General features: G+C 45.4%; 1 protein-coding gene across 2 annotated transcripts in view; it reads right to left on the bottom strand.

Moving 5' to 3' along the window:
- LOC119888878 (ephrin-A2-like) overlaps positions 1-16,455 on the bottom strand; it is a 92,427-nt gene that overhangs the window by 9,939 nt on the left and 66,033 nt on the right. Inside the window, exon 1 of one of the 2 annotated variants that reach the window (XM_038699660.1) lies at positions 10,145-10,244. The exons of the other annotated variant lie outside the window; for it this stretch is intronic. Within the exon in view, the coding sequence (XP_038555588.1) occupies positions 10,145-10,188 (44 nt within the window). The 5' untranslated portion in view covers positions 10,189-10,244. Of the gene's footprint in view, positions 1-10,144; positions 10,245-16,455 lie in introns of those variants that run through there. 2 annotated transcript variants of the gene reach the window in all.

Genomic DNA, 16,455 nt, shown 5'->3' with positions numbered 1-16,455 from the left:
TGTCTCCAGCTGTTAACAGCTGTGCTAAAAACAAACACCTTCCCAGAGAAAGAAGTGAGGTCGCTGCTCTGTGAAGCTCTACAACCTAAAGACACGTTCACGTGTTCGAAGAGACACACCTGTTCACACCTGCCTCAGCGAATCACAGAGAGCTTTACTGCCAAGCAGTATTTTACACGTACGAGGGATTTACTTACAAAGACAAAGACATAAACATCCTGGTGACATTAATAGATTTAAAAACATATAAATACGGAATAAACAGATGCAAGTTAGAGAAGAATTAAAGAAAACAAAATGTTATTTTCATTTACTCTGAAAATACAAGGGAGAGGATTTGTATTTATATAAGAAGTGACAAAATATCAAAGAATAATAAGGAATATGTGCAATAAGACTGTGTGTGTTGCGAAGGGAAGCATCTGTGTTATTTCCCGACTGGGAACAACAGCTCAGAAAGTCTGAGAGAGTTTTGACGTCATACATGTAGAAACGTTTGATTAAAAGTGTGAAATCATGTATTGCATTTAAATGTTTTGCTAAGGTGTCATTTTTAAATGCTGTCCCTGTCGAGCGACCTAGATTAATTAGGAAATGTATGTATTTGCAGTACAAGCAGTATTTTAGTGGTTCCAGGTACTGGTGCAGTAACAGCTCTTTGATGAGATCTTTGTAGCGGCGTCCGTGTTGTTTAAACGTTAAAGCACGTGAACACACCGCAGAGGAAGAGCGGCTTCACAGCTCGGGACGTGGGGCCCTCGGAGGAGCACCTGAACGCAGCAACAATCAGAAACGCTTCAAGACCACGTGAAGCTCTTTGATTGGCTGTTTGTTAGTGAACTGCACCCTGGGAGTTGTAGTCTTCTTCACTTTATGTCATACACAGCTAACAGTTAGCAACGTGTGGAAACATTAGCCACCAGCTAACGAGTAAACAACCTGTTAGCAACAAGCACATGTTGTAGTTATTCTCAGCAGTGGACGAAGTACACAAATACTACTACTGTACATCAGTAAAAGTAGAGTATTACTCCACTGAATGTATAAGTACATAAAGACTACTTTTAAAAATATCTAAGTATCAAAAGTAAAGAGTGCTGATAGCGTGATGACAGACAGAATTTAATAATACTCGAGGAATCAAACACTTATTATAAACAGCTTTCAATGATAATTTAACACTCAGTTTTTATATTTTTATATTATATACACACACACACACATATATATATATATATATATATAAAATATACACACACATATATGTATGTGTGTATTCAGATACTTAAGTAAAAGTCCTGCATTGAAAATGTTCTTAAAATAAAGTATGTAAGTATAACCAGGAAAATATACTTGAAGTATTAAAAGTACTCACTGTCCTGTGACTGTTATACTATTATATATTAGATGATTATTATTCCTCATCATTAAAGTAAAAGCAGGATTTTACTGCTGTAGTTGTTGATTTTAACTGTTTAGCATCAGACTGCAGCTGGTTCTTGTTTCTGTTCTGGATTCACTTCATTATTATTGTCTCCATGTAAAGTTCAGATCGCATACCTCTAATTTGTACACAAGTACTTGAGTACTTAATTACTGTCCACTACGTGTTCTAGTTATTATTTTAACACCAAGAATAATTAATTAAAGTATTTTAATCCAGTTTTAATGCATTTCATGTGTTCGTGTATTCTCAGGCCTGCTGAGCCGCCGTTTACCTCCAACACATGGAAACCGTTGATCACTGTCTGCGTGTGTGTTTCCCCCCCGAGGCTTCAATTAATCAGAAGTAACTGTTTATCGCAGCGCCGTCGTGTTTACAGACGGGAGATCCGACTCGCAGCTGGACTCACTTCCTGTTTGCTGCCAGCGCTGCTCAAACCCGTGTTAAACAAAGTTTTACAAGGTTTTCTGATGATGTCACACGTGTCTGTCGCCGGTACAAAAATACACAGAAATAGTTTTTGTTACACTAAAATCTAATAATACCACAGAGCAGAACTGAACCACCTCACTGCTGTAAATCAGCCGCCATGATGGTGAGCTGCTGGACAGGATGTGGGTTTTGTTGTTGATTTGATTTAAGTCAGATTTCACGTCAGGTCAGTGTGTTCTGTCCTGTGAATAAGAGCATGAAAACAAACTGAGGTGTTCCAGACTCAGACGTGAATCATGGCGACGTACGGCGAGTGCTCGCCTACAGCAGCCGGGCTATTACGCTACCTGGACTCTTTCCACCTGAGGCAGCAGTGGAAGCTCCCCGTGCTGATGCTACCGCTGCTGTACGGTGGCCAGGAGGGGGCAGCGTGGTGCACAAACCTCTTTCAATATGAAACGTTACGTTGACTTCAGGACAGAGACAAACAACATGCACCACTGGAAGACGGTCTGTTTCTGGTTTCTGGTCTCCAGGTTGAAGCCGCTGCCCTGTCGAAAAATGCTACCATGTGTTCCCATTTCCAATCCCATACAGGTATAACTCTGTTTTTTGATTATATTATAACATCATTTCAAGGGCAGCGTATTCTGACTAATATCCCCCATCAAATAAAGCTCCCACTACAGAATCATTTTCTATCGCACCACTACTCACACTGCACTGTACGGAGATGGGGAGCATGTTGAAATACTATATTATGCCATCTTTATTTAAGATATCAGGGGCAGCGTATTCTGATAGACTAATAATTATTTTCTTTTTCATATTGCTGACGATCAGCCGGCTGTACAGGCGCTCTGATGTCTTTAGACCAGAGGTCTCAAACTCACCCCGAGGGCCACATCAGGCCCCTCCTCACCCATCATCTGGCCGTATTATTTTTTTATTTAATGGTATTTTATAGCGGTTTCACGCCAATTCAAGCTACCCTTTCTGAAATAATTAAAATAAAAACACAGCTTTTAAACGTCTTCTTTTACTTGAAAGACCAAGTAAAAACAGAAGGTGGACGATGAACACAGAGTTTAACAGAAATGCTACCTGCCTGATGTGCAACGACAGAGTTGCTGTTTTAAAGGAATATAATATAAAGCTACTGGACTCAGAGGACAACACGAGGATTTATATCATAAAGCAGGAGGCTGAAGCAGCAGGTTACGTGGTGACTGAATGAGAGCCGTTCACCCAATAACTGCATGGTGAGAGTTTGTTTTTAAAAGAGCAAAGACGGTGGCGGAGTTACCCGACAAAGTTAAAGCTGCCACAGCACACTCATAAAAACATACAGCCAACAACGCTCGGCTCGCCATTTTCACCAGGGGTATTAATCTGAAGTTATTTCAGCAGCTGTGTGACGCGTGAATGTGTCTGAAGTTCAGACAGTTTCCCCAGTTTGGTATCACAGAAGCAAATCTAACTTCAGGAATCAGGAAGTCCTAAACACTCAACAGTCTGTTACCTAGCAACCGACGCCGGCGTTTTTTGAATGAAACAACAACTATCGCTGAACTTGAAGCCGGAGGTCTTGGAGGTGTTGGCGACGCTTTAGTCGGGACATTCCAGAGAGGCGGCGGGCCGAAACGGCCGACTCGGCGTCCGCCGTCTGTCCTGCGGCCAGCTGATGCCGTCAGAAAGAAACTCCGTCCCTCTACAGTGAGACCGAGAGAAAGGCGGCTGTTGCGTCCAGAGAGCAGAGGAACGCCGGCTCCTCCTGCGCTCCGTCGCCGACCCCGGCAGGAACCCCAACCTTAATACTGAAGGTAGATAATAGGACGCGGGCTGCGGGCTGACGGCGGCGTGTTGTCATGCGTTTCTGCTCTCTAACCATCTCCTGCTGTCAAAGAGTCGCATTAAGATGCTTCTGTTCCACCAAACCTTCACTTCACGCTACATAAGGAGACGTTACCCGGCGTCACGTCGCAGCCGGCCTTTCTGCGTCGGTTCGCGAGTTCGGCCTGCTGACGTGGCGTTGATCTGGTAACGGCAGTAAAAGAGCCGCGCGGACTAAACGAGTCAGAAAACAGCAGCCGGAGGAAAAGCTGAACACTTCTCCTCAAGTTAGGAGAGTTTATTTAAGACGCTTCTGTAAAAGCCGTTTCCTGTCTTCAGTTAGTTCCTATCACCATGGTTACCCAGTGGTTAGGATAGGATCTGCTGGTTTCTGAAATGCGGCCCCAGGGGCCCAATGTGATGTACTTACTGTATGTATAATTATGAGTTACATATTTACTGAAATGTGGTGCATTCTCAAGTATATTATCCTCTAAGTGTAAATCTGACAGCTTTAAATACAACTTATTACACAAAAAAATGTTCAAAATACATTTTTAAGAATATTGTACTTTCTTGTGGCCCTTCTATGAGAGGACAGTACCAACAGTGGCCCCTGCTTCAGACTCTTTAAGGAGCCGGTTACAAACTGACGAGCCGCCGTCAACCTGGAACAGAGAGACCGGCTCCGTCGTCACATCATCATCATCCACGCCGGCTGCCATCAACACGATGAGCGAGCGCAGTAAATACATCTCTATAATGTTTATACTCGCTTTGTGTATTTTTATTTCATGTGTGTTTTTACTCTGCGTTCCTGTGAGAGACTCCAACGTCCACATCTTTGCAACAGACAGAGTCAAGTTTCTGATTTCTTTAATTACAGAGAAACTTTTTCACACAGGAAAATGAATCACTTTTAATTTTGATCATTTAAATGAACAGTTTTATCAATAAATCATTCTCTAGACGTCTCCGATGTTTCTGTCTGTTTTCTGTCTCAGTCGTCACAGTTTTCTAACGTCTAACAGACAAAAACATTCTTTGATTAATCCTCACGGTCAGACAGAACACAGACGTCCGTCCTCTCCTGTAAACCCGTTTGATGTGAATCAGTAAGAAGTGTTTGTTTCCTCACGACTCCTCCTCACAGCTGCTCCGTCACGCTGTTGCTGTAATTTACATAATTTAATTTAGCGCACACAGATCTCACACCTCCTTATCACAAATAATCATCATTCAACAAATCGATCTCAGAAAACAAACTAATCAAACTTCACCAGCCTCTGAATATTCATGAGCAACCCTCCGCCCCTCAGAGCCGTCCAATCAACACAACTAATTTGGATTTCGGTAATGAGGTTTGAACTGACTGATTTGGTTTCTCACGCTCCGTCCTGATTGGCTGAGCAGTCCTGGTTAATCACAGCGCGTTTTAAATTCAGCTTTGCCTCGTTTAACTATAAATATGTGGTTTATTTTAGGAAAATAATAGCAGGACAGCTAACAGGTTTAAATCTGAAGCGCGTAGAGGAGAGGATTATCACTTTCGTATAATTGTGAATTTTCAGACATTGTTTTTCTTTGGTGAACACGTTTAACCCTTTCATACCCGGCTGTGATGCATCAGGACACCATCACAACATTTAGGATTCCTTCCAGCAAACTTCACGCTGCTCTTGTAACTTGGTATTAAATAAATAAAGCGATATTAGTGAAAAGCTTCTGCTGCCTTCAGGTTTACAGAAGAGTCCTGAAAGTGTCATGTTTGAGGTAAAAGCTGGTATTTTTGGCACAAACGGACCTCCGTACAATCTCATTATCTTAATGATTTAAAGCACTTTCCCTCCAGAGTCTGTTACTCCGAGTTGCTGAATCACAGCGATGATTATTCCCATGTGACCTGAACGCAGCATCAGAGCGTCGTCCTGATGGAGTTTTCGGAGGTCGATCTGAGCAGCTGGAAACATCCCGCTGAGCGAAAACTGTCCTGATGGCGTTTCTCCCGCGCCGCGCCCTCTTTGTCTTCTCTAACACCATTAGCAAAGTGCATGCTAACTCAGTTAGCTGAAGGATTGGGTGACGCTAACAGCTGAGAGAGCAGGCGGCGCGTTCACTGTGAACTCTGTCCCCTCGGCTCTCACATCATTACTCATCACTCTAATGGGGAGAGGCTCGAGGCCGAGGGACCGCCGGGTTCTCCGGCACCACCATCCTCATCTGACCGAGGGCCTCCGTACAGCTGCTCCCTCATTTAAACACAGGCGGCGTGCAGACACAGAGGGGCGGAGTCACCAGAACAATCGTTATTTTAGAGCTTAATAAGGATCAGATCATAAACTCATTCTGAAGTGATTTAGTGGCCAGCAGGAGAAACACTGCTGCACATATTCAGGAGGTAAACCTTCCTCTCCCGGGACGGTGACTGGGGTCGAGGACTTCCTGCTTCGGGTTCCTGACTTCAAGTGGACGTGTGAGGTGTGAAATGTGAACAGAAGCACCATCACTGCTCATCACCACCTCCCAGATCCTGCCAGGAGCGCCACTTTGTGTTGTAAAGTGGAGGGAACATAAAGGTACAGACGAAACGCTGAAACGCTCTTCAGCTTTACGCAATAATAGGAATAATAACAGAGGATCAGTCAGAGTGTAATTACAAAATGTGGCGGGTTGGAAAAACATTAAATAATGGCGCATCAAAAGGGCGAAACGTAGTCTATTACAGAGTCGACAATCTACTCACAATCACTCATCCATCAGATCCACACCTGCAGCACCGGGCCAATCAAACAAAACCACGTCTACTGTACAGAAAGCACCAGGTCAGTCAGCGCAGAGAGAACAGGCCTAGAAACAGCTTCAGGAGTAACACTGTTAGCTGAAGATGATCAAGCTACCTCATCTTTAGATCTTCAGTTAAATATCCGTGTTGTTTCGATGAGGGAGAGAACGGAAAAGAAGAAACGGTGTCCAGATTCTGTTAAAGTTCCGGATCAGAGCAGGTTTTTGGGTCTGTAAATAACATCAGTACGGTCGAGACCTGCTCTGAAGAGCGCTGTGAGACAACTGCCGCTACATAAATAAAACTGAACTGAATCAGTAGGTTAATCTTTTTGGAGATTAGTTTCTTCTGTATTTAAATTGCATCGAATATTTTCTTATTGTGCAAATAAACATTTTCATCTGTTAGTTAACATTTCTATATATATATATATATATATCGTTGCAAGATATTTTTCAGGATGAAATCAGCCATTTCAGGAGGTAGTGTTGGCATGTCCCCCAGAGTCCCCAGAGTCCCCGGTGTCCCCCAGAGTCCCCAGAGTCCCCGGTGTTCCTGCTTCCAGCTTCCTGCTTTTTTTCGTATCACCTCCGTCGAGGTTCGGACGCGAGCTGAGGGAAACTAAAATGTGACGTGAAAACAGGACAGACTGCTGATTGGTCAGAGAGAATATTCACTATTCACTGCATCATCACTGCTGCACCAGACAGAGGCAACAGGAAGTTTTATATTTTAGTTTTGGTACGTTATTTAATCACTAAATCCACTTCTGAGAAGTTTTGAGATGAGAAATCAGCTGTGTAGATTTACAATACTGACAGTTTCACGAGAAGTGATGGCGGAACAAAAATGTGCTTGAATATTTTCGGAGTTGAGGAGCTCCACAGGTGGCGGCGGGGGAAGCCTGTGGCGACCCGCGGGAGGAGCGTGTGAGGCCGGCCGCCCGCTCACAGAGCCCTCTGCTCCCGCCGTCACACAGACCGCTGCAGCAACAACGGCAGAGGAAAACACAGCTGGAAGGTTTTCATACCGCTTATCTGTCTTTACATTCTGAGGAAGGGTCAAACGCTTTAACTTAAAAAAGAGAAAGCTGTTTGTGGCGTCGCTATGACGACAGGCTGGAAAATGGAGCACGGCCAAACGGAGTCGAGGCGAGCTGGTCCTGGAAAAACGCCATTAGAGACACATTGCTGCTGATACTTGGTCTCCCACAGAGAACGAATGATTGTGTGACAATAAACTGGAAAAGTACAGACGTGTTATCGGCTTAATGTAGTTAAAGAGAAGAAGAAGAAGAAGAAGAAGCACGTCCCTCAGAGGAGGCTTTTATCATGCGTCTGGTTATTAGTTATTGTTTAAGCAGCATTTGACTGCTGCAGTTTGTCCGGGTGGAGCTCAGCTGACCTCGTTTCTCTACTGTTGAAGTTTCGTCTTTCACAAAGCGCCGTGTCTTCTAAATAAAAATATATAAAGTCTGAATCAGTAAAGTACCCAGGTCAGATAAAGGCAGTAGAAAGTACGGAGCAGCGTCTCTCCTCCTCCGTCAGCTGCTGTTTGTGATTTAATCGATGACTCGGCAGAAGATGAATCAGACTTCACATCCTGCCGAGAGAAACAGCCGTCTGGCAGTCAGGTTCTCACGTCGTCTTTGCTCACATGCTTTTCAGTTCGTCCAGCAGCTGCGAATCTCCGAATATATTTCACCGTCCACACCTGTGATGTCACAGCTCCCAGCATGCCCCGGTGTGATTTACTGTTTAATCTGAGCAGGTCTCTGAAGGTCGGGCGTGGACGGGGACGGGTCGAGGTCGTCCGTCAGCCTCCAAACTGACCTGCTGACAGATTACAGCCTGAATGTCCTCAGCGTTAATGTGATCCAGAGACTGACGGAGCAGCTCCGGGTCTGAGCTGAGGACGCTTTAAAAACATTCAAGAGTTCAAGCTTTAAAGCAGAAATCTAGTTTTCAGTTTTTAACCTTTTCAGTAAAAAATATATTGTTTTTTATGACATTATTTGTCAGTCGCTTCATGATATTTACAGTAATTAAAGGTACAGTGTGTAATTTCTCCCACGTGCTCCGAACCACCAGGAGGCAGCACTTCCTCCCTCTGCTCCTCCTCTCTAATCACACGCAGAGCTGACCTTTAAAATAACCTCATGAAGGAAGCTTCATGTCTTCCTGGATTAGCGGGCGTCGTTTGTGTGATGGACGCTGCAGTGACTCAGTATCGCCTCCCGAGGCACAAAGTGGTATTACACCACAGGACGGCACGGGCTAGCTGGTTAGCATGCTAACTTTAGTAGATATTAGTGATGGGAAAAGTCACTCTTTTGAAAGTCTCGAGTCACCAGATCTCGTTCATTAAAATGCACTAATCTTTTTTTGTGTCATTTCGTCCATTTTAACTAGGCTGGTTATTGCGGCGCTGCAGCCCGCTAGTGGGCGATTTTAAAAAAAACAGTGCAGTTCTCAAACACAGACGGCGGCCTGGCTCGCTGTAATTGACAAAGTATAAAGCACAAATTCACCTCTTGATCTTTCTCTATCATGGTGAAAATGAAAAAATTACTCACTGAGACAAGCCGTTCCTCCTGAGTCACATCCAAGATCAGGTCAAACGAACCAAACGTTCTTTGAACGACACAACACTAGTAGATATCTCTGCAACACAACCAAGCAAGAACCTCTGGGTCTGAAAGTCATGTTGGTTCATTTTTTGAATGTTTTAAACTAAAATTCTGGCCAAATCTTACACACTGCACCTTTAAAGTTGATATTCTATTAGTGGCCGAGTCTAAAACGTGAGGATTCTGGACCAACCAAGACCGAGTCTGACAGTTTTTAACTTTAATATATTTTCCTCTTTTTGTATTAATCATTTCTTTTCTGCAGCTTTGTAAAACTTAGCAAAAATGATCTGTAGATGGACTCGCTCACATGATGTGGAGTAGAAATGATTGAATTAAGGGCAGCCCATCAGGCAGCAGGGTTTTTCCCACAGCAGCAGAGAGCAGCTTTATTATTTCTGTCCCGCAGTCACATGATCGATGCCCTGCAGAGATAGCTGCCGCCCATTGTGCTGCTGTGTGTGTTAATGTAACCTGAGACTGTCCTGACAGGCTCAGCTACAATACCCACAGTGTTTCCCTGAGGCTCAGACAAGAAGCTACAAGCTGCAAGACAAAGCTATCTGATCTGATGTCCGAAAACCTGATCCTGCCCGCTGCGCACACACACTGAGACACACAGATGTTGGCAGAAACGTCCATCTTGTCCTTTGCTGCCGTTTCAGGAGCTCAGAACTGTGAAGACGCCCGTCGACACAGATCAGCTCTGCCTCTGTGTTGCAGACCTGAAGGTTCATCAAAACACAGAGACACAGGCCAAAGTAACTCAAACACAAAGAGACGTCTTCAGTCTGAACACACGCTCATCTGTTCTGTAGTGGAGCTAAACATGCAGCGTTCACAAGCTAAACTTTGATGATCAAACCGTTTAATAACCGTCTCAGGACATTTCCTGGTGTCGGGATGTTTAACGTGAAGCTAAACTCTGCGCTGCGCCACTTCAAAACAAAAGCTTTTATCTAAAATGCGACTGATGTCGGCTCTGTAACCACTGATGAACTCTTTAAAGGTTATTTTTACGTACATTTCCAGGATCAGATGGTCTCTGGGTTGGTTTCTCTGTGTCATGACGTCCACACAGACGTAGACAAAGTGAAGGAGGAAGAAGCTGAATCAGAAAGAGGAGGAGGAAGCTTCACGCGTGTCCCCATTAAATAAAACACGGTGTATATAAACACAAAAGTATCTGCAGTAATGTTGCAGTAGTTCTGCAGTACTGACAGGAGTTATGGTGGTTAGAGATTCCTGAGCGGTGTAATATTCAGAGTATGTTGCTTCATGTAAGCTGAACATGTTGCGCACACACGTATAAATCACAGTTTGCATGTGGAGCTCTGTAACACTGATCTGTGGTTAGCCTAGCTTAGCACAAACACTGGCAGCGGGGGGAAACTGCTAGCATGAGGAGAAAGAATCTGATTCACATGTTGTCCTGAGCGCGCTCAGAGGAGAAACTGATATGTGGGGGGGGGTTACCCAGAATTCCTCAGTGTGTGAAGTGAGGCTATAAACACCGGGACAGAGAGACCTTTCCAGAGTGCCAAGGGGGACTCAGAAGAATCTGTCAATCAAACTGCCCCCCCCCCTCCTTCACCCCACCCATTTCATTGACCCCGCCCCGCCCCCAAGCCCCTCCCCTCAGTCACAACAATACGAGGCGGCTGCTGCTTTGTGTTTTCTGATGTGAGAGGTGAAGCCTGTCAAATACCAACGCACACACACACTGTGACCCCTCCCCTCCCCTCATGTGGGACATGTGGCCCCTGTTGGCCCCTGTTGGCCCCTGTTGGCCCTGTATTATCTTTAGTCCCGTCAGTCATCCGACGCAGAGAAAAGGAGGTCGACTCTTCATAAATAAAATAAAATGAGCAGGACGCTCCTGGAACTCCTGGAAAACCTGGTATGACATGGTACTATCTTCAAGGCAGATTGCAAGTCCTAGACGAATTTACAAGGAAAAGCAAAGGGCTCCTGGAAACGTTTTGAATGTGCATACTTTGAATCCACGGCCTGATGAGTCAAGGACAGACAGGCTGAAGATGTTTGACAAGCTGTCCTGGAAAACCTTGGAAGCCTGGGAAATTGATATGCTTCATGGTCTTAGAAAAAAAAGTCCTGGACAAAGTAATGCAAGAATATCCTGGAAAATGAAGGGTTGGCCTGGAGAAACCCCCCCCCCCTCCGGTCTCCTGAGGATTTAGGGCTTTCTGCCAGCTGGCAGCTTCTTAATCACTTCTGTTAGCTGAGAGTCCGGCCCGACGCCGGCTCGCTGCTCGCTGCTCGCTGCTTCACACTCCTGCTGCAGAAAATCCTCTGAAATCAGCTTACAGACAGTTTAGACTGAGATACATGAGACGGAGGAAATCTGACCCTCATCCCTCCATCACCTCCCTCCTCCATTAACGGCCAGGTATATTAACTGCTGCCTGGATATCAGCTCCACAGTTAGCCTAGCTTAGCACAAAGACTGGAAGCGGGGGGAAACTGTTAGCCTAGCTCCATCAAAAGAGAAAAAAACTCCCAGTCTGTCTGGGACTGGACCAGTCAAGTCTCTGAGACACAAAACTACTTCCTGTTCCCACTCTGACCTTTGCTCTACTTCCTCTTGGCGTCCTACTTCCAGCTGATGTTCAGCATTAAAGCTGGTTGGCTGCTGTAATCCCTGTAACATGATGTGAACGAGGGCTTCGCGCAGACGCCAGGAGTCATTAGAGTCCGGCCCGTCACACTCGAGCGTTATCTCCTCCTGCTCGGTGGTTTACATGGCTGCAGACTGTCAGCATGTTGAATTACAGCTCTGAGCTCTGTGACATCAGGTTTACAACCAGCGGTGGGAAAGAAACCAAGTACATTTACTCAAACTCTGTACTTAATTTTGAGGTACTTTCACCTGCTGCGAGAGACGTTCTGTGAGCTCAAACGGTTCCTCTCGTCCTTTCCTGAACTTTAACGCACCATAAACATTTTTAGACTCGTATCGTTGGTTTGGTATTTAATAAATATCATGCAATCCTTTTCTTTTCAACCTCTGTAAACTAAGAAGAAAACAAACACTGTCCAGCGCCGTCAGAGCTCTACTTCCCTCACATACGCCCCCGAACAATATGGCAGTGTGCGAGTAAAGATACAGCCTACTGTTAGTACTTAGCAACAGGGTACGATTAAATGAACATTATACTTTTTATTTAATGTAGAGCTGTCTCCGACTCAGTCATGTGTTTGTGTGCACGGCGATTGCGAGCTGAAGCTAAACTGACGCTTATTGTTGTCCTCGCTCTCTCTCCTGCCATTCACCCGTCTTTTATTCGTTCTACATGTTCATTTACAGCATTAAACGTTGAAATGTTTATTGTAATAGGCTTTATAGATAAATGCAAATTAATCATTTAAAAATCATACAATGTTATTTTTTGTATTTTTGTTTTAGATTCCGTCTCTCACAGTTGAAGTGTACCTATGATAAAAATCATAGACCTCTACATGCTTTGTAAGTAGGAAAACCTGCAAAATCAGCAGTGTATCAAATACTGGTTCTCCCCACTGTACGTGTGCTGTGGGTGGAGCCTCTGCAGTGGACTCGCGTGCTCCTCCTGAGAGCAACACGCTCCCTCGTTCTGCTTAATATTCTTCAGTAGTCTTGTTTAAATAAAGCGTGGCGTGGGCGGGTGCCGCTGGTGGATCGTGTCTTTGCCCCCGGTTCTAAAAATACAAGTCCCGCAACGCGATGCACCAACGCCTGCAGAGTTTTCTCTCATCACTGCGACGAGTGGTCAGTGTTTCAAAATCCTCGTGTCAAAGCATGCAGAGTGTGCAGATACCAGGGTCTGCACCTCCTACACAGTTGTACTCAAGTGTTGGCTGCAACTAATGACCATCTTCTAATCTGTTAATTATTTATTTGATTAGTCATGATTATTTTTGTCCCCCCCGCCCTAATTAAACCAGTTAACTAATTAAATATCTTTCAAGTGACTCACTGATCTCCAACACGCAGCCTGACGAGATAACGTTACCATTAAGGTTTACTATTCAGAATGAACACCAGTATCAACGCCAGGGGGAAACCAGAGAAGAAGACAAGACAGCGTCGGCCGATTTATACAAACTTTTAACTGTTTAACAAAGATTTTTGCTTTGGAACTATATAAAGTAAAAGCAAATTAAAAGCAATTACTAAAACCACAACTTTACACTAACAGTGTCTATTTAGAACAATAAAGCAACAGGCAGCTTTCACGCTGCTGCAGTTTATTTATCAAGAGTGCTTATAGGTTTTAGGCTATAACTCAGTGGAGAACGTTCTGCAGGCTGCATCACGAGCCAGATGTTCCTGTACTTTGAACCTTTACTCATTACTTTTTAAAGCTGGGTCTCCGACAATCGCAGCGTTGTGTTGGACAGATTTGTGCTGTGGTGTTCATGAGAGAGAGAGAGAGAGAGGATGTGATGCGCGAATGAGCTACGGCGCTGATCTGCAATCAAATAAGATTTTAAATAGGCCTGGTAAAAAAAAGGAAAATCCGAATGTGGCGCTCAGCGTTGATACTGCGGCGGGCCGCCACCAATAAATGTGGGAAACACTGCCTTTCCTCTGCTGCAGTGGTCTGAGTAACTGGAATCAGGGCGCTCTGAGCCGGCCGGCCGCCACCGCTAACATTGCAGGCGCTTGTGGAGCTTCAACCTCGAAAACGTTTGAGCACATTTTCGATTCGCTTTCGATCAACTTTGGTAAAACTGCCAATATTCAAGTTCTGCACAGCTGATTTGTCTCCTCAAGAAGTGTATTTAGTGATTAAATAGCGTACAAAACGCTTCTCGCATTAAAAGCTTCTTCGTGAACGGTCTCACAGTCAAGCAGTCGTGGCCGGCAGTGGAAGCGATGCTGCCCCAGCACTTCCTGTGGTGCACTGCAGTTAGAAACGAACAACCAGAAATGTTCCCGACATGAAGATCGCTACCTCTCCCTTAAACAGCATCTCTGTAAGGTCGCGTCGACAACGAAATTTCACGTTGACTAATCGTTGCAGCTCTACTCAAGTGCTGTACTTCAGTAAATATTTGAGGTACTTGTACCTGTATTTTCTTTTCATGCAACTTTCTCCTTCTACTCCATCTCAGAGGGAGATATTGTACTTTTTACTACATTTACCCGGCAGCTTTTTAAAAGGTCTGATTTTTACACACAAAACACATGAAGAGTTTATAAAATTTGATGTTTAGTTATAAATTAAACTCCAACAGTTTATACAAGTACAGCTGGTACTTTAGATGATTGACAGAAAATTAATTGCAAACTATTTAAAAAATCGTTTTCATTTCAGGTGATTTGCTGTTTTAATCATTTTGAGGTTTGGACTGACAGAACAAACACTGAGGAATAATAATCTAATCTAAAAACATTTTACTGCATCGAGTACCTCTAATACTTCCAGTATAGTTAGTACATTTTTCTGATTATACTCACTCGCAGTATAAATATGAGCTCTAAATGTCTTTGTATTTGCTGAGCTCTGGCTCTAGAAATCATTTCTCTGTCGCGCTCACAGTGTCCTGTTCTGTCACCTCGTTATCTATGAAGCAGCTGAAAGTGTTTCCTGTACGCTCAGAGTCCGGCTGAGATCGTTCACACGGAGACTCCCTCCACGTCACTGCTAATTAAAACACTGGCAGGTAAACTCAGGTGAACAGGCTGCACACATGACCTCGCCTCCGGAATCACCACGGCAACCTCTTTCTTAACGAGCGGGGAAAAAACTGCTGACATCAGCGAGGGAAGCCTCCAAAAATATTAGAAACTGAGCTGAGCACGGTTGGCGGCCACAGGCCTCCGGATTCCCTCTGTCCTCCCTCGTTGTCCTCCCCCTCTCTCCCCCCTCTGGTGCAGCTTTGAACGTGGCCCTGCGGCGGCGCGGCGGCCGCGGTCAGACTCTCTCTCTCTGTCAGTGTAAAAGCAGGCCGAGCGAAGCGGCATCTCGTTAGCACTTCAAAGCTCGTCAGGTGGTGGGGGAGGGGTGATGGAGGTTAAACTGTATGGGAGGGGAGGAGAAAGAGGAGGAGGAGCGTGAAGAGGAAGAACAGGAGGAGGAGGGGGGAGGGGGTGATGGAGGTTAAACTGTATGAGGGGGGAGGGGGGTTAAAACAGCGATGTCGGTGACCTTCAACAAGTTTGTCATGAGATTCATGGTTTTATTCTCCTCTCGTTTCACGTCTCCTTTTCTTTTCTCCTCCCATCTTTGTCTTCCTCCCTTTCGTTCTCTCCCTCCTCGTTGTCTTCTCCTCCCTCTCGGTGTGTTTGTTTGCGTTCAGTCGTCCACATCAACACCTCTGATGAAGAGGAGAAGGGTGGGAGCAGGAGGAAGAAGAGGAGAAAGAGGAGGAGGAGGGGTGTGAGGAGGAGGAAGGGGAGGGGGGAGAAGGAGGAGGAGGAGAAAGAGGAGGAGGGGGAGGAGGAGGAAGGGGAGGGGGGAGAAGGAGGAGGAGGAGAAAGAGGAGGAGGGGGAGGACGAGGAAGAAGAGGAGGGGGGATGTCTGTGGCTACAGGTCGGGGGTGGGGGGGTGGGGGGTGGGGGGCATGGCCTGTGTATTTGATTGGCAGGCAGCTCCGACCAATTGAGACGAACTAACGGAGCGGGACGTGGTCGCCGGGGCGACCAAGAGTGGAACTACCGGAGCTGTCAATCAAAGAGAGAACAGGGTGTGTGTGTTGGACTGATTTTTGGAGCATGGCCTTCCTCTCCCATGATGCACCTCTCCACCTGTCACAGTCCATCTGTGTCGGTCACACCTGACCTCTGACCTGGAGCTCTGTTCACGCGGAGGCTGCAGATTATTTTGATCTGTATCTGAGCCGTCACCTGAGAACAGGTGACAGGTGAGCTGCTGCTCATCGCGTCTTCTTCCATCAGGGTTTCACAATTATCAACACGAATTCAACAAATCCCCGTTAATTCAGCTCAAATCTGACCTCTCGTCTCCGTTTCCTGCTAAACGTTGTCAGCAAACTCACGCCCTTGTTCAGACATGCAGACATGTGTGATACCAGAAATAACCGGCGAAGGGGACCGTGAAGACCAGGATCCAGATCTGTTCTGCAGAACGTGCGGTGTTGCGGTCGAACATAAAGGAAATCGTCTCCACTTTGAAACGTTAGAAACACATGGAGGACGTCAGAGGTAAGAAAGTTCGAGAAATTAGCGAACAAAGAAGACAAGAATCTGTAGTCGGGCCATCGGGAGCACCGGGGTCAGCTGTTAGATCAGCGAGTTCATCGACAACAGACGGATGGAACAGAAAGACGTCGACCAGGACTCACCTGCACCTGCACCCCCCCCCCCA

Source organism: Micropterus salmoides, unplaced genomic scaffold (assembly GCF_014851395.1).
Source record: "Micropterus salmoides isolate LMB-PRFRI ecotype aquatic unplaced genomic scaffold, ASM1485139v1 Ms_hic_scaffold_5, whole genome shotgun sequence".
NCBI classification, from domain to species: Eukaryota; Metazoa; Chordata; class Actinopteri; order Centrarchiformes; family Centrarchidae; genus Micropterus; species Micropterus salmoides.
Note: the sequence above shows the minus strand (reverse complement) of the source record. Positions and strands in the feature narration are given on the sequence as shown.